At 36.2% G+C, this 21,084-nt stretch overlaps 1 protein-coding gene across 4 annotated transcripts in view; it reads right to left on the reverse strand.

Moving 5' to 3' along the window:
- CEP83 (centrosomal protein 83) overlaps positions 1-21,084 on the reverse strand; it is a 168,223-nt gene that overhangs the window by 50,072 nt on the left and 97,067 nt on the right. For all 4 annotated transcript variants that reach the window (XR_009736336.1, XR_009736337.1, XR_009736335.1 and 1 more), the window contains exons 5-10: positions 20,617-20,748; positions 15,533-15,781; positions 11,768-11,899; positions 5,563-5,677; positions 4,202-4,346; positions 3,941-4,090 (exon numbers count right to left, since the gene is read on the reverse strand). Coding sequence is in view for 1 of the 4 variants with exons in the window: in XM_061415754.1 (XP_061271738.1) it covers positions 3,941-4,090; positions 4,202-4,346; positions 5,563-5,677; positions 11,768-11,899; positions 15,533-15,781; positions 20,617-20,748 (923 nt within the window). In the remaining 3 variants the exon portion in view is untranslated. The remainder of the gene's footprint in view (positions 1-3,940; positions 4,091-4,201; positions 4,347-5,562; positions 5,678-11,767; positions 11,900-15,532; positions 15,782-20,616; positions 20,749-21,084) is intronic.

Raw genomic sequence — 21,084 nt, forward strand, 5'->3', positions numbered from 1 at the left:
CTCTCTCTCCTTTCTGGAGACTATCAAGAAGAGATTTAAAAAAGAGCCAAACTGTCCTGATTCATTAAAAAAATATGTACCCACCTAAAAGCAAAGAGTAGCATAAGACTGGCTCTCAAAATCCGTAACAGATTTATGATCCTAGAATTGTCGTAGCTAACATTTAAATTAATAGCTCATAAAACCTGACATTTGTAAATAATACATATATCTTTGCCTGAGGTGATTCCTGGGTAATGAAAATTAAAAACTGTGTTCCAAAACATAACCTACAGCTTAATGAACATGATTAAAAAAAAAACAAAAAACCTCTCAACTGTAATCTATATAATTAGAAAGTCATTAAGATTTTAGAATTTTTAAAAAAGCAGATATAGGGGACTTCCAGGTAGCAAAAGATAACAGTAAATGCCTAGTTCTATGTTTTATACACACACACACACACACACACACACACACACACACGTCCTACAAAAATACAGAAAACCAAGATCAAATAAAGCCAGACAAAATCACATCTTTCACATAAATGGAAGACAGAAAATGCCCAAACTTCAAAATACCTCTAACGAAAAAGAGAAAGATAATTCTAAATCTCAACAGGCGATCTCTTATGCTCCTCCTGCATGTGTGCTCACTGCATGTGAACAGGCTTAACTCATCCATTAAAACAAAAAGGTCTCTAGTTTGGATACAAAGCAAGACCCAGCTGCTTATGTATGCTACACATAAAAGACACATTTAAACAGAAAGACTAACAGTAAGTACACCAGGCAAATGGAAGCAATAAGAAAACAGGAGTAATAATAATATCAAAGTGAAATTCAAGCCAAAAAAAAAAAGACAAAAAGAAAGTGCTAACAGCCACAATTCATAAGTGTAACTGTTATAGTTATCTATATAACAAATAATATAGCAATCACCTATGAAGCAAAAAAATTACAAGAAAGGTAAGGAGTCATAGATAGAAGCACATTAAACAATAGGAGACTTTAATATATAACTCTTTGTACAAGACAAATGAACAAAAAATAAAAGTATGGAGAAGAACCACCACAGTTAATAAGGTAGATCTTATGGATGTATATATCAAATTTTATACTCTTATAATTGAGCACTTTCTTTACTAGCCCTTATGTAACACTCACAAAATTGATCCTGTATTACAGGTCTAAGACTGGGATAAGGCAAGAGAGGTGCCCAGGGTAAAAAAATTAATGAGACTCAGTCCAGATTTCCTGCAAGTCCAATGTCAACACGAACCCTGATTGCCTCACTGGCTTTACACTAGTCTTGGCCTTGTTATACTAGGTCACAAAGAAAACATTAGTATGTCCTATAAAGCAGAAACAGAGAAGGCAATGACACCCCCACTCCAGTACTCTTGCCTGGAGAATCCCATGGACAGAGGAGCCTGGTAGGCTACAGTCCATGGGGTCGCTAAGTGTTGGACACGACTGAGCGACTTCCCTTTCACTTTTCACTTTCATGCATTGGAGAAGGAAATGGCAACCCACTCCAGTGTTCTTGCCTGGAGAATCCCAGGGATGGGGGAGCCTGGTGGGCTGCCGTCTATGGGGTCGCGCAGAGTCGGACACGACTGACGCAACTTAGCAGCATCAGATAAAGCAGAACTAACAGAAACAATACTCTCTGATCACAATGCAATAAAACTAAAATTTAACAATAAATAAATAAGGCCTATCACCTGGAAATTTAAAAAGCTTCAGTAACTTACATGTGACTGTACTGGAGACAAGGCCTTTAAAGAGGTAACAAAGGTTAAATGCAGTTATATGGGTGGGTCCTAATCCTAAGACTGGTGTCCTTATAAGAGGAGGAAGGAGGTAGCAGGGATACATGAGCACAGAGGAAAGGCCCCATGAGGGCACAGTAAGAATGCAACCACTCAAGCCAAGGAGAGAGGCCTCAGGGGAAACTCAACCTGCTAATACACAGATCTCAGGCTTCTAACCTCCGGAACTATAAGAAAATAAATTTCCATTGTTTAAACTACCCCTGTCTATGGTATTTTGTTATGTATGGCAGCCCTTGAAAACTATTCATTTCACCTTCTATTAAACAACCACACCTTCTATTAACACATCTTCAGTTAATCCCTAGGTAAAAAGATGCAAATTAAAATTAGAGAATTTCTAAAAAATAATGATAATTAAAACACTACATAACATAATCTCTATGATACATTTAAAGCAGTAATAAGAAAATTCTCAGCACGACACTTTTACCAATAAAAATGAAAGAATGAACATTAGGTGAAGTAAATTTCCAACTCAAAAAATAACCAAAAAAATTAAGAAATAAACTAAAAGAAAGTACAAGGTATAAAACATGATGTTAGAAAACTAGGAACCCACAAAGCAGCTAGTAGAAAGTACATGACTTTAGTAAGGTCACAGAATTCAAGAACAACACATAAAAGTCAACTATATTTCTAACTATGTGTGTGTTTTCTTTTTTGGAGGGGCTTCCCTGATAGCTCAGTTGGTAAAGAATCTGCCTGCAATGCAGGAGACCGTGGATGTTAGCAATAAACAATTAGGAAGTAAAATTTTTTAAATAACTGTTTATAATCACATAAAAATGCTTAGAATTAAAATTAATACAATATGAGCTTGATATATACAATGAACACTACAAAACTTTGATGACAATAATTAAAGATGACCCAAATAAAATATAAATGTTTTCAGAGTAGAATCAGTGGTAAAGAATCTGCCTGTAATGTGGGAGACACAGGTTTGATTCCTGGGTAGAGAAAATCCCCTGGAGAAGGAAATGGTTAACCCACTCCAGTATTCTTGCCTGGGAAATCCCATGGACAAAGGAGCCAGGTAGGCTACAGTCCAAAGGACTGCAAAGGGCTGGACACAACTGAGTGACTAAGCATGCATACAAGCACAGTGCCAGGCACTGATCCAAAAGCTGAAAAGAAAACTGTAGGCCTAAACCAGGACTTGTACCCTGGTTATATTCATCCTCCCACTTATCATTCCCATCTCAATATCACCCCACTACAGGTATTGAACTTGTCCCTTTCAGGATAGAGAGTGTGTCTTAGTTATCTGATTCTCCTGAATGCCCAGTATCTAGAATTGAGCTTGGTACACAGTATATGCTCAACAAATGTTTGCTGAACAAAAAACTTCTGACTCCCAGTCCAGTGTCCTTTGGGCTTCCCTGGTGGCACTAGTAGTAAAGAAGCCGCCTCCCAATGCAGGAGACACAAGAGATGTGGGGTTCTTGTCCCCCTGGGTCGAGACACAAGAGATGTGGGGTTCTTGTCCCCCTGGGTTGAGAAGATCCCCTGGAGAAGGGAATGGCAACTCACACGAGTATTCTCGCCTGGGAAATTCCATGGACAGAGGAGCCTGGCGGGCTACAGTCCATGGGGCCACAAAGAGTTGGACACAATTGAAGCAACTTAGAACACAAATACAGTAGATGGAGAGACAGGCCATATTCATTGACTGGACAGACCGTGAGATGACAACTCTTCTTAAACTGAGCTACAGATTCAATGCAATGCCAATCAAAATCGTAACAAGCCTTTGTGATAAACTGATTTTCAAATTTATGTAGAAAGGCAAAGGACCCAGGGAAGCCAAAACAATCTTGCACAAAAAGAACAAGGTAGAAGATATGCACTACCTGAATGAAACTTCTATGAACCTACAGTAATCAAGAGAGTGATATTGGTGTCAAGACAGACATACAGATCAATGAAACAGAACAGAGCAGAACACAGACACACACATATATAAGGTCAACTGATTTTCAACAAAGGTATCAAAATAATTCAAATACATAAGATATCTGGGCAAAGATTACATGGGAATACTCTGTACTAGTTTTACAATGTTTTGTTAGCTATGAAATTATTTCAAAATAAAGTTTAAAAAATATGTGTGTATATAACCTAATACTCTGTAGTTCCCTTCTGGCCGACTCTTCTGCCATCTGTGAAGCTCGCAATTTCTCTTCACACTGATCCTTTTCAGACTGCCTGCAGACATCATGTTCCACTTTCATTTTCTCTAAATCCGCTAATCTGCTCTCAAGTTCTAGCCTAAAACAACAAATGATAATTATATTACAAGAACTACAATAAGCATGATATGACAGGATAATGTTTTCATCTGCAAGGAGATTTAACGAACAAAATAAGGTAATTACTTACTTTTCATCTTGTAATTCCAAAAGTTTTTGATAACCTTCTTCTTTGGCAGCTTGTACTTTACGTATTAATTCACGGTCCTTTTCTACTAAGAGCGCCTTGTGGTGTTCAACAGCTGATTTGAGAATTTCATTGTCTGACTGTAATCCTAGTATTTTTTAAAGAAGAACACTCTACTATATTCAATGTTATTAAAAAGAAAAATTGTAATTAAGACCAAATATTCATAAGTCAGTAAGACAAAAGAACACAAAGTCTCTCCAAATACATATCTCAAAGATCTTTACATTTGTTGACAAGTTTTTCTTAATGAAAAAGACTACCACTCAGACTCCATTTGTCATTTTATTAAGCATGCACACAAAAAAACCTTAATAAACGGTATATACATTTACTCATTTGGATCTTGAGAGCTGGGGACATCGACCTGGGTAATATCAAAAGAGGTTTAAATACTTCTAAAAGGGTCTGTAATCTAAATCCACAGAAAGCTAGCTGGGAAGCAGAGTGAATAAAATTAAAACCTATTAGAACTGTTAGATTTCTAATATAAATTGGAAGCTTTCAAGTGTGTCCAATGAATTCACAAATTTTCCTTGTAATGAAATGACAAGTATTTTGTATATGGGGTGATTAAAACAAATTCATATCTAACTCAAAGTTTAAAAAAATGCAAAGCTGGCTCTCAAACTCTAAGTTCCAAAGAAAATTTGCTCCCTAACACTTTGAAAATCCATGAGTCAACATCAAGCAGAAATGAATAATGAAAACAGTCATTCATCATAAGCTCTGTCTGAAACTGGAGTCTAGTTCAACTAAAGACCAATTTGATGACAGCTGCAGGTCCAGGCAGCTTATTTCAATACTTAAGTCAGGAACAATATAAATTCTGAGAAATCTTAATGATAAGGACATTCTACAGCTAAACTGGAGTTTAAAAATAAGCTAAGATTGAACTAGACCCAACAACTGGCCTAGCATCTACCTAAAAAAAAAATTTTGACTTAAAAATTGGACCTGAAACCCACCTTTGTTCCTTATATTCTTTAGAATTAAAATGATCTGAGACTAATAATCACATGATCTAAAGAGATTTTAAGTTATAAACCCTGGAAGTATGGAATCCTATCCATAAAGTTTTACTTAATTTATGTATTAATCAAATAACTATGATATAACCTTAAGATTGATTTTTTAAGTTACATCACAGAATGAACATTTGACACACAAACAATACATATGTGCTCTAAAATTAAAATTCAATTAAGCTTAAAATTGGAAATAAAAATTCAGTTTGATCTATTTTAGTAATCTGAATTTATATGTGACAGTAACAGTAAAAAGCATGGGAAATCATATATTACCATCCAGTTCACTTTGAATTTTATTCCTTTCTCTTTCTAGCTCACTCTTAGCTCTTGCTGCCTCCAGTTTGATGTCTGTTATTTCTAGTTTGTTTGAATGCTTAAGCTCCTTTACCTGTTGATAATCAGAAATTGAAATTACTATTGGTCATTTTCTTGCCACTAAGTGCTAACCCAAAAACATTAGGAGAAAGGAGGGAAACCTTTGGTAGCAGAGTACAGAGTGAAGCAACTTCCAGGAGGGAAGATGCTTCAGTGCCTAGAACAGTAGTTGGCACTGAGGAAACAGTCTGCTTCTAAGAGAACTGAGTCGCTTTTTAAATAGCTGGGTGGGGTCATCTGGCTTAATCTGGTCTTTAAAAGTTTAACTGCAAGTACCTAAAATCTAACAGTCAATGACTGAAACATCTTCAGGGAAGAAATATTGATGTCTTCTTCCAAAAAAGAGTGCTGGTAACAAGAAGGCATTTTAGGTATAAGACACAGCATATAAAGTATTATAAAAGTAGAATATCAACAGTCTGCTCGGAAAACAACAACCAACTTGTTACAGATACAACATAAGAAGGTGTAAATCTGTCAGGGAATAAACCTATATGCCACACAAAAGGACTGTTTATCCTGTTAGCTGTTAAAGATGATATAAGCAACTGTATTTCAGAAAGTTAACTCGAAGTGTGTTGGATCAAGAAGCTGAAAAGAAATGAACCAATTATGAGGCAAAGGACTGACAAAGTGGACAAGAAAGAATCATCTACTGAATCCAGTGACTAAATTGTGTGTGCATGTGTGTGTGCGGTTGGTTAGTAGGTTAAACAAGTACAAAATGTATAAATCTAATTTAAACCTTTACTGCCAAAATCTGATTCTTTTAAAGACCCAAGGTCAATGTAACTAATATTTTCTATACAGTTAACCAACACAGCTTTTTCTCTGAGACATTCCTTTTGAAAGCTGAATGATTATAGTTCATAAGTAGTATTGCTTTGTTTATTCAATAAATATTTCTTGAGCGCCTATTATGTGCCCAAGCAGTGTCTGAGAAGCCTGGGGATACAGCAGCAAAGAAGAAAGTTTTGTCTCTCTAATCATCTGCACTACTCTCTAAGTTTCCATATCCCTGCCCTTTGGTGAGGTGTTTTCCAAAATTAGGTACAGTACTATATTGAGGATTTAACCATATAGACATAAAGGTTAGATAAGTCTGCATTCTCACATATTATACTATTGTATAAAACTATTAAATAAGAGGAGAAAAATCACAACTATAGAAAGGCAAATATGTAAAATATAAGACGGTGGTAATAGAAGCATAAAGGATAGGTTACTTGAGTGCAATAAAAGTCTATAAAAACTAGAGAAGGGAGTTTGAAATAAATCAGGAAGAGGTCCCAGAGCCAAAGAGGACAAAGATGAGAAACAGAAGTATCTTACTGGAAAAGACTCCGTCTATGAAAGGTCTTGGAACTGTAACAGGGTTTCGTGCAAAATCACTTTGAAAAGAAACAAATTAAGAAAGTACTGTGCTGCCTTTGTACTCCTAAGATCACACTAAGACATAACCCTCCAAATTAACCCACAGATTTGCAAATGGTACTACACAAAATGAATACCTTGTGCTGACATGAGATTTGCATTTTTAAATCTTCCTGAAGTTCTTTCTATGAAAGCAAGTCTCAAAGAACAATATTTACAAAGCTCTAAATGCTTTCAGAGCAGCTAAAAAATTATATTCATTTTAAAATTCAAACTTGCTATAGATTGAGTTTTTATAATTTCATGATAGAATTCATAAATGCTTTAAAATTTAAATACAGCTATAATGTATGACAAATGTAATCATAACCTGCTATTATACACTAACTGCAGAAGGTTAAGAATGACATACAGTTCATTAGCAAACCACACTGTAGCTGCTTTATAGATGAGGTAGAAAATCAGAGCCATGTTATTTTGCAGAATCTTTCATTTCAATGAGAACTACAAAATATATAAAATTATTTTTAATTCATTCAGATTTACTGAAATGAGAAAATATTTTTCAATTAAATTTATAATCAATGAAACTAAATAAACAGTTCAGTCGCTCAGTCATGTCCGACTCTTTGCAACCCCATGAACCACAGCACGCCAGGCCTCCCTGTCCCATGACCAACTCCCGGAGTCCACCCAAACCCATGTCCATTGAGTCAGTGATGCTGTTAGGGGAAGCAGACTGATTGAAACGCTCACCCTGGCCAGGCACCATAGTAACCATTTGCATGAGTTGTTTTATGACAGGAGATCCTGATAAGGAATAGGGAACTAAAAAGTCACCACCAATCGGAAGAGTTCGCGAAAGGTCGAAAGGAGACACCGGAGTCCGGCCACTTCCCAGAATCCCTCTCGCTAGCATCCATCTTGGCTGAGCGATGCGTGCGCCACCAGGAAAGACTAAATGAGAGTGATTGGCCAAAGATCACCGAAAACTAATCCCATCACCATAAAACCCTGCGAGCCACGCGGGGCAGAGCTGTTTTCCTGGAGAGAAAACAGTAGTAGAGACCCTACGGCTCTCTACCCGGGTGCCCTTCCCAATAAAATCTCTTGCTTTGTCAGCACGTATCTCCTCGGAGAATTCTTTTCAGAGTGTTAGACAAGAGCCCAGTTTCAGGCCCTGGAAGGGATCCCCCTTCCTGCAACAATGCCATCCAGCCATCTCATCCTCTGTCATCCCCTTCTCCTCCTGCCCTCCATCTTTCCCAGTATCAGGGTCTTTCCAAATGAGTCAACTCTTTGCATCAGGTGGCCAAAGTATTGGAATTTCAGTTTCAACATCAGACATGAAGTTATCCTCAGACTACTACTATTATTAAACTAGTGGTATATGCCCAAGCAACAGGCATTCAAATTTATCTAAGGACCCTGATGAGTTTGTTTTCCTTTAGTGCCATATTTCTAAAATCGTAAAATGACTGCACTTATACTAACAGTTAATTAACTTCCTAAAAGATATTAAAAGGAATTATTTTATTAAAAATGGAAAAACTTGTATGAATATTAATTACTGAGTTATGACAAATAAAAGTACTTTCTATGAGTAATATGAACCAAATCCCAAATGGGTATAATAGTTTCTTTCTGCCTCTAGATTCCTAGTTTTTAACTTTTGTACTCAAACACCAAAAACTCTAGGAAAACCAGGAATCTTTTCTTAAATAAAATGTACAAGTTAAAATGTCGCACATAATTTGAAAAGATTTACAGTCTTCTTAACTTCCCAGGGCCAAGCTACCCTGTTTGTTTTTTCCACAATGTGTTTTCCATGTAGATTCTAGTCTTTGTGAATTTGCTTCATGCTTCTGACACAAGAGAAGTATTAATATTCAGAGAATATTAGCTAGTATTAATAAAACTTTAAGAAGTATAACAAAGTAGCAAGAATAGGCATTTTATAAGGGTTCAGAATCTGTTAAATTACACAAACACACACAAGAAAACAATATGCGTAAGCAAGAAATTCAAATATAGTTGAAAAAATGTATTACTCAAGAAGCTCTTCAAGTAAATTCCAAAGAGACAGTATTCAAACTCTGATCTTTTTCAAAGGTCAGAGATGGAATGACCTTATTAACTTACATAATAAGGATAACTCTGTGGGATGACTTCCTTAAAACTATACATTTTATTGGAGTCCTAAAGCTCAAACACCTCAAGAGGTAACAGAAGAATTTATCTAACTGAATATAAAATATGTTTAAGGTCATTATTTTTAGGCCATCTTTGGTAATACTTTTTTTTTGGTAATACTTTTTAATCCAAGACATTGATAGTTACGTGACATAACTGTTCAAAACCTAACAAACATTTACAAATCTGAATAATTTAGACAAAAACACCCCAGGTGTTCCTTTGCATTGCAAGCAATCATTTGTGAGAACTACAAAATGTTGATGAAAATTTCAAGTTGCAAAGAAAACTGTGACAATGCTTGAAACATTATTTTAAAATTTATCCTTCCAACAAAATATTTTTATAATGCAAGATCTCAAATGAAAACTTGATTTGTCTAAAGTTGATGGGTGGTTTCTAATAGACCATTTATATGCAAAATAATGCAAATGTGCCTTTAACAAAACAGGCAACTCTTAGCAATGTATGTTAATAAACATACAGTCTGAAAGTGGAAAATATATGTATTTGCCACAGAAAAAACTGGGTAGACGATCTTCCAAGGATGGCATCTAATATATCTAATATTATGGCTTTGGCCTTTCAGACACAGAAATCCAATTTTGTCACTACACTTAAAGACAACTCTCAAGGTCAGAGAGAGATTACTAAAGTTTACAAAGTTCACACTACTGAAGTTTACAAAAAGTGATCTATAAAACCAGAAAGTCAGTTTATTAATCATGAAAAAAAAACTGTAATGGAAACTAGAATATTCTAACCCTGAAGGACCAGTGCATTCTCTCCCTGTACCAAAAATTTCAGAGAAAGCTGCTTAGGATAATGCAATCAGAACCAAAGGAATGGGAGGAATTGATTATTTCATAGCCACAACTTAAAACAGATTGAGGTATTCCTTTCCACAGTAAGAATAATCTCTTCAGTGGGACCAGAATACTCACACTCTGCCAACTAAAACTATCTCTTTCTTCTGTCATAAACACTGTTTGACTCTGGACAAGGAATTTATGATGAATACATTACTTCTCTAGATAAGTCCACATATTTCTACCAGACTATGGTAAGTTCCCTATGGTCTAGAAACTTTTTTTAAGATGATTTTACATTACTCTAATAGAAATATAATACATGATCTCATTGACAGAAATCAGTTTTATTTTCAAGTTCTTAGAGCTGCCCCAAGTACTACTAATATAGGTATATTCAGGTGATTATATATTAGTCTTATGCTAAGTGCTTTATATCTAAGTGCAGAATATCTCATTTAATCTCTGCCACACTCTATAAAGTATTAGTCTTCTTTCATAAAAGAAAATGCTAAAGTCTTCATAGAGAAAGTAAATTGCCCAAGATCACACAGCTAGTAAGGGGAAGAAATGTAATTTGAATGTCGGACTCCCCCCAGTGCTGATATTCACTACAGTATTCTATAAAGTACTTTCATCATTGGTATCCTACTTCTGGTTACTGGAGCCTGGAAAATCCCATGCACGGAGGAGCCTGGTAGGCTGCAGTCCATGGGGTCACTAGGAGTCGGATACGATTGAGCGACTTCACTTTCACTTTTCACTTCCATGCGTTGGAGAAGGAAATGGCAACCCACTCCAAGGTTCTTGCCTGGAGAATCTCAGGGACGGGGGAGCCTGGTGGCTGCTGTCTATGGGGTTGCACAGAGTCGGACACGACTAAAGTGACTTAGCATAGCATAGCATATATATACTGCCTTTGAGGGAGGAAAAAACATCTAAATTTCTGAGAATACTGTATATTAAAGATGCTCAAACCACTATATTCTTTAAAAAAATGCAGATAATGCTGCTGATTCAGTCATTTAACAAATATTAATTGAGTGTCTACTGTGTGCCAGCACTGTTCCAGGAGTTAAGATCTAACAGTAACAGAAGCAACATCCTGGTTCTCCTGGAGCTTATATTTGATTGAAGGAAAAGGGATATAAAAGACAAAAATAAACAAATTTATCACATGGCGTTAAGACATATAAAGGAAAATAAAGCAGATAAAAAAGACAGAGAGTAAGGTGGAGGAAGAGGGAAGATGGTATTTCACTAAGTGAAGAAACAAAAGTCCTCTCTGATAAGGCAACATCAGAAATAGGTGAGGAAGAAGCAATATACATATGTGAGGGAAGATCATGCAAGGTAGGCAAGCACAAAGGCCCTGAGGTAGAAGCCTGATCAAAGAAGAGTGAGAAGACCAGTGAGGCTAGAGCAAAGTGAACAGGAGGGAAAACGGACTATGAGGACTGGGGAAAGACTGCAGAGGCCAGATCACACAAAGCTCTGACAGGGTAGAGTGAAGAGACCAAGTCAGGAGGCTAATCTAAAAACTAGACTAGAATGGTCACAATAAAAGGCAGTTAGAACGGTCAAATTCGACATGTATTTAGAAGGTAGAATAAGACCAAAAAAGAGACTTCAACATAGAAAAGTAAGCTACTTAAACACAAAATTCCTTTGTCATTATACAGTCTCAAGCATTTTAAAGAATAAAGCAGATACTGAGGACAACTTACTTTACTGACCAATGTATTGACTTCCCGTTCGGCTTTATGCAATTTACTAGTTAACGCAGTGTTTTGTTCATTGCTTGATTGTAGCTCTTTTTCCAAGCGTTCAGCCTGTAGTTTAGCTGACTGTTTTTCAGCCTTTTATTAAAACAAAATATTTTAAAATTTGCTAATTTTTCACAATTATATAAAAATAAGCACTAATTAAATAAATGTAATAATCATACTACCTCCAATTATCCAAAACCTCAACATTAACATATACAAAGTAACAAGTTTTATCAAAGCAATTAGAAGAATTCAAATGAAAGATCTGTTCCAGGAAATATGCAAGAAAGTTACCTAGACAACTTACTTTTCAACAGCCCCCACACCAAGCTAAAACCCATATACTTCTCTCAGAGAATGCGTACCTAAACACACATTTGATACCTATTTACTATTATTGTGAACATAATTCAAATAAGCATTCTGTGGGATTATAAGTACATAGAAGATATGAAAAAATGTATAACCAGGTAGACAGGAGGGCTCATTTGTGGTATTCTCCAAACAAGACATACAGATGGCTAACAAACACATGAAAAGATGCTCAACATCACTCATTATCAGAGAAATGCAAATCAAAACCACTATGAGGTACCATTTCACGCCAGTCAGAATGGCTGCAATCCAAAAGTCTACAAGCAATAAATGCTGGAGAGGGTGTGGAGAAAAGGGAACCCTCTTACACTGTTGGTGGGAATGCAAACTAGTACAGCCACTATGGAGAACAGTGTGGAGATTCCTTAAAAAACTGGAAATAGAACTGCCTTATGATCCAGCAATCCCACTGCTGGGCATACACACTGAGGAAACCAGAAGGGAAAGAGACACGTGTACCCCAATGTTCATCGCAGCACTGTTTATAATAGCCAGGACATGGAAGCAACCTAGATGTCCATCAGCAGATGAATGGATAAGAAAGCAGTGGTACATATACACAATGGAGTATTACTCAGCCATTAAAAAGAATACATTTGAATCAGTTCTAATGAGATGGATGAAACTGGAACCTATTATACAGAGTGAAGTAAGCCAGAAAGAAAAACACCAATACAGTATACTAACGCATATATATGGAATTTAAAAAGATGGTAACAATAACCCTGTGTACGAGACAGCAAAAGAGACACTGACGTTTAGAACAGTCTTATGGACTCTGTGGGAGAGGGAGAGGGTGGGGAGATTTGGGAGAATAGCATTGAAACATGTATAATATCATGTATGAAACGAGTCGCCAGTCCAGGTTCGATGCACGGTACTGGATGCTTGGGGCTGGTGCACTGGGACGACCCAGAGGGAGGGTAGGGGAGGGAGGAGGGAGGAGGGTTCAGGATGGGGAACGCGGGTATACCTGTGGCGGATTCATTTCGATATTTGGCAAAACTAATACAATATTGTAAAGTTTAAAAATAAAATAAAATAAAAAAAAAGTGAGAACTGAAAACCTAAAATCAATGGAGATTAAGGAAAAAAAAAAACCCCAAGAGATGAAAATTTTAAAATCCTCACTAATCTGGAGCTTAGTTCCTGACCTCATCACATAATAAAAATTCTTAATGAAGTTGTCAAGAAAATTCCTGGATGGTAATATTCATAGTACTCTTTAATTAGAAAGGGAAAAATAAATACTTTTTAAAAATATTTCTATTCAAAATAGCTAACATGAAAACATTTTGCAATTAAAGGATAAGCTTCAGTTCTATAACATCTCATTTCCTATATATCTTAAATATAAGGAGTACATTAAAAATAACTCAAAAACTTATTTTCCTCACATATAAAATGATACTCTCCAGGCACAATGAGAGCCAAAAAAAACAAAAAACAAAAAACCCAACAGAGAAAGGCATGCTACTACCACTTACTTATTTTCATCTGACAAATAATAAAAACATAGGCTTTTTTGAAAACATCACAAATAAACTTCCCACCCTGTGTCATTATTCAACTTGTCCTAAAAATAATCACTAAACAACCTCAACACAAAGTTTCACACAGAGATCACATACCACACTCAAATCACAGTCATCCCACTTACTCTGTCACCGAGGAGATACGTTAAGGATGGAAGGATAGCAACATAAACACTTCATTCTGAACTGCCTCGTGTCTAAGGTCCAATGATACTGTCCAATGACAACTTTAGTTCAGGAATCCGCTAAATACTGCCAGGCGCTTCATCCGGAAAACAAAAAGGTGACTTCTACTCTTCAAAACATACTACTATACTTCTTTTACCAGCTGGCAGCCTGGAAAAAACTCGCTACTTCGGATTTGGATATCGGATTTTAAATAAAAACTACGTGCACACTAATTTCCCTCCAGTTCAAATCACTTCACAACTATTTTGAAACATTCTGAAAACAAAACATTTCAGATTGCTCAAAATAAATAAATTTTTAAAAACTATGAAACTAGTATATTGGCTTCATGTAAGACACTAAGCATTATCTAAATAAAATGATAAAGGGGTCCAGAATTTGCCACTGTGACATAAAAATTACTTTGAGCTGAAGTCTTCTGAGAATCAGAAGACACAGGAAAAACTTTTTCCTTGAACTCCTCTTATCTGTCTAAAAGCAGAGCCTCTAAAAAGAACTTAAGTGTTAGAATTCCCTTCCCCAAGGGTTTCACAACTAGGGAAGATCAATTTCTATCACAGGAGACACCACCACCAGGATAAGAAATCACCTACACAAACATCATCACAAAATTGTCACATCTCCCATTTGTTTTCCTAAGGGCCCATTTATCTTTCCTAAAAGTCATTTGTTTTCCTATAATTGTCCTTTCTCCCCATCTCTTTTCCTCATTAAATGGTGGTGCTGCTGCTGCTAAGTCGCGTCAGTTGCGTCCGACTCTGTGCGACCCCATAGACGGCAGCCCACCAGGCTCCTCCATCCATGGGATTTTCCAGGCAAGAGTACTGCAGTGGCTTGCCATTGCCTTCTCCATAAAATGGTGTATAAGCCCCAAATTACAATTGTCTCTGAGTCACATTTTTCTGTGAACTTCTGTTTATACACATGAATAAACATCTGTCTTTTCTCTTGCTAATCTGTCTGTTGTCAGTTTAACTCACAATCCTCAAACACTGAACCTAAGAGGATAAAGTAAAAGTTTTTCCTTTCCAACAATGGAAACCAAGAACGTCATAGGAGAATACCTAAGAGTACCAATGTAGCTCTGACAGCTCTTTTCTTTCCCTAATGAACTTAGGAATACTTCAGTAAAGGCTTTATATGCATTAGCAGCCAAGCTGAATTTTGTTACTCTGGCATGAAGCTGTCATAAGACATAAACGCAGTATTTCTGTTGAAACAGGATTTATGATTTTAAGATCTTAAATCACAGCGTAAGGGAATAACTAGAAAGAAATTGCTCTTTCTGGTTTGAGATGATTTTAGTCTTCAGAAACTCAATTTTTAAAAAAAATTTTTGAATATTCTACTCTGTGGCATTATAAGAGTTAAAACAGTTCAGCTAGGTGACATGACTCCCAAAGAATAAACAATCCCTTTGTAAATGTGGTAGCATAGCTATTGCTTCAATCAAGAGCTTTCTTCTTTACAGAAAGTATATCTACTCTTGGGATTCCACAAATGCGTCAGCATTAAAGTGGTGAGCACATATTTATGCTCTAAAAATCAAAGGTCTGTCAACTGCACTTCAAATAGAAAAAGAAAAAGGATGCCATAGTCTACCGGGAAGCAATTAAAATCTTACCTCCAGGGATCTGACTGTAGCCTGCATCTCAGCCAACTGCCGCACCTGAATTCTTTGGACATTTTCTGCCTGAGCACTAGAATTCTCTTTTTCAGCTCTTAATTCTGCTATTTCAGCTTCTAAACTTTTTAATTTCTGATGCAAATGGGCTTTTGCTCGAACAAGTTGCTCCATTCGGTTGCTCTCTCTTGTGGGATCAACACTGTGCAATTGGTTAAGGAGTTCTTTATCTTCCTCCAATCTTGCAATCTAATAATAATTTGAAAGAAAACATACAACCTTAAATTATCAAATTTTCAGTCATAAACATGCTTTACAAGTCAGCAAATTAAAATTTGAAATTGCACAATATGAAACAAAAAAGTTCAGGTGGTGAATGAAAAAGGAAAGGAAAAAAAAAATCCTAAAATGTCACGTTCTTCATCCTGTACTTGGCATGACTGAAATGTGAGGGCAAGGATCCTGTCCTATTTTTCTCCCTCCATCTCCTCATGGTGTTTGGCACAGGGCTTCATCAGATGCTGGCTAAAGTTCAAAATTAAAAATAATACTACAGAATAATTTAAAATATGTCAAGTATTTTTAAAATTCATCAGAACATTATAGGGACTTATGCAAGATCAATATGCTCATTACTCCTAAGCTTTTCCTCATCTGACAGTAATTCTTTGGCTATATCTACACTAATAAAATCATCTAGTCCAAAGCAACTTAATTTATTAAAAAAAGCTGCTTGTCCATATTACTAACTACAAATGTGACTGATGAGAGTTTTAATGATAGCTGAGAGTTTATTAAAGCCCCAGTTGTAGTGATGGCCTAGTTCTTAATTCTCAGATGCAAGAAAGAACTGAAAATCACTATCCCAGGGTAATGACAAATCACCAGGGAACTTGTTGAACAGAAAGACCAATGGTTTTATTCATGCCAACCATTGCGACTGGATCCCAAGCACCTCAGCATCAGGAGATTTCAAGCTGCTTCTTAACCTCTAAGGCACTTCAGAGGTCTCTCATCTCCAGGAATGAGGGTCCAAGTAATCAGAGTAAAACTCATTCTTTCCCTTCACTGATCTCTCCAACTCCCTATCCCCTACTAACAAAACTTTGTTGTTAACCATACCAGCTCCTCTTTTTATACATGGGGTTTCTTTAGATAATTTAACTCAAAAAAAAAAAAAAAATTCAGTTGTTTAAAAAAGAGAGAGAAAGAAAGTTAAAAACGACAGCTATAAACACCACCAGGGGTTGTTTTAGCCAGGATGAGCTTAGAAGGCTCACTTTAAGCCAAAAGGACTTAAAGTAATGCTCTGCAGCCTGGGCCAAAAAGGCCCAAGAGACAACTGATTGCTCACATCGCTATAAATGAATCTAAGAAGTGCGATCAAGAAGCAACAGTTAGAACCTAACATGGAACAATGGCTGCTGCTGCTGCTGCTAAATCCCTCAGTCATGTCCGACTCTGTGTGACCCCACAGACGGCAGCCCACCAGGCTCCCCCGTCCCTGGGATTCTCCAGGCAAGAACACTGGAGTGGGTTGCCATTTCCTTCTCCAATGCATGCATGCATGCTAAGTCACTTGAGTCATGTACAACTCTGTCCGACCCCATAGACAGCAGCCCACCAGGCTCCTCTGTCCACAGGATTCTCCAGGCAAGAATACTGGAATGGGTTGCCATTTCCTTCTCCGTGGAACAATGGACTGGTTCCAAATTGGGAAAGGAATATATCAAGGCTGTATATTGTCACCCTGCTTATATGCAGAGTACATCATGAGAAATGCCCAGCTGGATAAAGCTCAAGCTGGAATCAAGATAGCTGGGAGAAATATCAATAACCTCAGATATGCAGATGACACCACCCTTATGGAAGAAAGAGAAGAGGAACTAAAGAGGCTTTTGATGAGGGTGAACAAGGAGAGTGAAAAAGCTGGTTTAAAAATCAACATTCGAAAAACGAAGATTGTGGCATCCAGTCCCCTCACTTTTGTCTATTATAATGTAGTTCAGAGTAATCTGAGAAGGGTGTAAGTTAGAGAATTTGGAATATTTTAAATAAAGGAAACACCTGGACCTAAAGCAGCGCTTCAGATAGAACTTTAGAACCCACCAGAACAAAAGTGTTCTGAGAGATTTCATGATGTCTACCAACGTGATTATGTACATGTCAGCGTAAGGACCCAAACAAGGAGGGCATGATCAGTTCTCCTGCTACCAGTGCTATAAGGAAAACAGCATGTGGTAACAGAGACCCAGAAAAGTTCTCCTTTTTGTCATAGAACTTTGGCTTCTCATGATCCCTACATAATCCAAGGTAGAGTACAGCCAGTTTGGGACACATGATGGAATAGCCTCAGAGAGCTGTCATTATGTATTCTATCAGTTTTTCATATGGTGCAATGTTCACTGCCCTCTCTCAAGATCTTAATACTTCTTCACTGGATTACTCTTTCACTCATTCAGCCTACATTACAATCACCTGAACCTAAAACTCTCTGTACTGCCCTTCATTACTATTTGCAGAATAATATAAAATCAGAGTCCTAATAAAATGAAAACACAGTAGTACCACTTCCAAATAAGAATGCATGCAACTTCAGAATTTCATTTGCATAAAACCCCAGACTTAATATGTGCTTACAGTCAAATGCACTAAGAAATTACGGCGTATCTTTTTTCATAAGATATCTTCTTCATGTAATTTTTAAAATTTAAAATATCACAAGGAAAATGTGAATTCCTAGCATGCTCCTCAGGAAAACACTAATAACAAAATTTTCCTCAAGTATTACCATATGAATCAAAACTTCTTTCATCTGTAGAAGTGAAAATGTACAACTATTGTGTGAGTCCTTAATTAATGCAAGAAAATCCAATTATTTTTAATACACCAAGATAATGTATTTTATACCAGTTAAAATTGTAAAATTGATAGATGGCAAGGGTAGGCCTTACTTTGAAGTTTTACTGCTGTTTTGCGATCCACATCATCTCACTAGTTTTTACTTTAATTGTATAGAGAAACTGGAGTGTAAAGATAAGTGATGGAATGAAAGCAGACACCAATTATCCACTAATTAATACTGCTCCTGCATAATCAACTGGGAAGTAGAAAGGAGAGAACTTCGGCCTTATTAGAAAGTTTTACTTTTCCAGATTTTACTAATCATGGCATACAGCTAGCCATTTATCTCCAGATTTCTAAGAACGTCATAAGACATTCCAATTAGAAAATTAATGATGCCACTGGCATCTTAAAATTTTTAATGATTATCATTTGGCCTTTCATGGATGAAAAATAGAATAGCCATCAGATTTCAGATGCACGTTTCATTCTTTAAAAAAAAAAAAAAAGATAAAACTAAGAGAGCACAAATAATCATTACCAGATAAACATCAACCAACATTAGATTTTAAAAGCAAAGTATAAAATAAGGCACCATTATCTTTAATCTCAGTAGTTACTCTTCAACATAATAAATCTACATTTTAAATTTGAAATTTTTATCATTCCTTTTCCCAGAGGAAAAATTTTATATGTAGTTCCCTTAAATCTATCATTATTATAGATTCAAAATCTTATATAATAGAAATCAACTCATTTCTCTACAACATTACAGTGGTAGATGGCCCCTAATTAACATGGCAACCTCGAATCATTAGTAATTTCAAATTTAAAACTCTGGGCTGGGAGCTGGGGTACCAGAGTTCACTTAACTTAGCTAATGAGTTTCTGTGAAACTCTGGGCAAGTCCCTTATCTTGTGCTTCAGTGTTTCCATTTAAAATGGACAAAATAAGACACTCCTGCCCCATTTCACTGACCATAATAGAAGTGAGATCAAATGTTTAAAAAAAAAAAAGGCCATAAATAATTTTTTAATGAAAAAGACTTATAATTATTTTTAGTTTTTTCAGTACCAAATTCTTAATGGACTCAAATGATCTGAGGTTCATTCAACTTCTTACATTTCAAATAATCATGGAGCAATTTACTCACTGATAAAAAGAAATCAGTTTGATCTAACTAGTAAATGTTAAAGGAAGGAGAGTATATTTTAGCTCTTTATTCCAATTAAAGACAATGCAATAAACATATGATGAAGATGTGTTTGTACACAGAACACTCCCCGTAACTACAGACAGCATTTTTTTTTTTTTTATAAATTCAACTAGCATTAGATTTCTTATTTGAATCAAAGTGTGTTAGTTGCTCAGTTGTGTCCTGCTCTTTGTGACCCCACGGACTGTAGCCTGCCAGGCTCCTCTGTCCATGGAATTCTCCAGGCAAGACTACTGGTGTGGGTTGTCATTTCCTTCTCCAGGGGATCTTCCCTACGCAGGGTTTGAACCTGGGTCTCCTGCATTGCAGGCCAGTTCTTTCCCATCTGAGCCAGCAGGGAACATAGCAATAACATAGCGTAACAGAAAACTGTTATTTATCTTTCCATCCTGAAAAATCACCTAAAAATAACATGAGGAATAAGAAACACAAATTTCATTTTTGGAAAATTTAGGAGACAAACCACAAAATGAGCACAGAGGCCGCCTAATTCAACAGACACAGAATACGGCTGTAGACTACAGGCATTGTTACGGTTGTAGATGTCAGGAAGAACACAGTGATGGTGAGGGGCACAATGTTCAGGGTGATGGGCACTCCCTAAGGTATAAACTCCTTATTTTTATCAGTGGAAATAAGGCACACGGGCTGACAGCCAGAGCTCTCCTGAATTTGATTTGATTTTAATAAGTAGAGGGGGATCTAGCAGTATCTAGTATCTAACCAAGCAATCATACAGATAAACTGTATTTGCAAAGAGAAGTCTGTCTCTGTGGCTATGCATCTTCATTAACTGGGGCAAAAGGAAAGAGGGAAAGAAGAAAAATTAACATCAAAAAAGAACATTCACAAGAAAAATGCTGCTATAGAGCAGATGAAAATGACAAATATTAGCCATATAATTATTAGCCAATAAAACAATTATGCAATCAGCTCTAAGTTGGGATTCACAAAAAATATATAATCATAAAGTTTTATTCATTAGTAGCATAATGACTAAACCAGTAATAATCAGTCACTCACCTCTGATTTGTGTTTTATTTTTTCTTCTTCTAAAATACGTGCAAATTCTTCTTTCTGGTGTTCAAATTCTGATTTGAGAAATGTATGTTCATAGCGAAGCTTATTATATTCAGCTCTATACTTTTCCACTTCCTAAATTTAAAAAGATTGTAATTTATCACAAATTTAAAAATGAAATGTATAGTTACTTCAAAAATCACTTTTGCAAAAAATTTAAACTGTTTTATACTGAAATCCATTCTAAAAGTAAAAAATAAGCTTAACAGAAGTATAAACAAAATTTGGAAAACTCCTCATGACAAGAATGCTACAAACAGAATTAGCACACTCCTGAAAAGGTATTAATAAAGCAAATTATCATTAATCTCATTTCCTCATTGATTCTAATAGAAATGTGTAGCATGTCAGAAGTTTTGACTTCTTGGCTTAATAAAATAATATTTAAGAATGTAGCACACCTTTCAAAAT

This window comes from Bos javanicus, chromosome 5, assembly GCF_032452875.1.
Source record: "Bos javanicus breed banteng chromosome 5, ARS-OSU_banteng_1.0, whole genome shotgun sequence".
In the NCBI taxonomy this organism is placed as follows: Eukaryota; Metazoa; Chordata; class Mammalia; order Artiodactyla; family Bovidae; genus Bos; species Bos javanicus.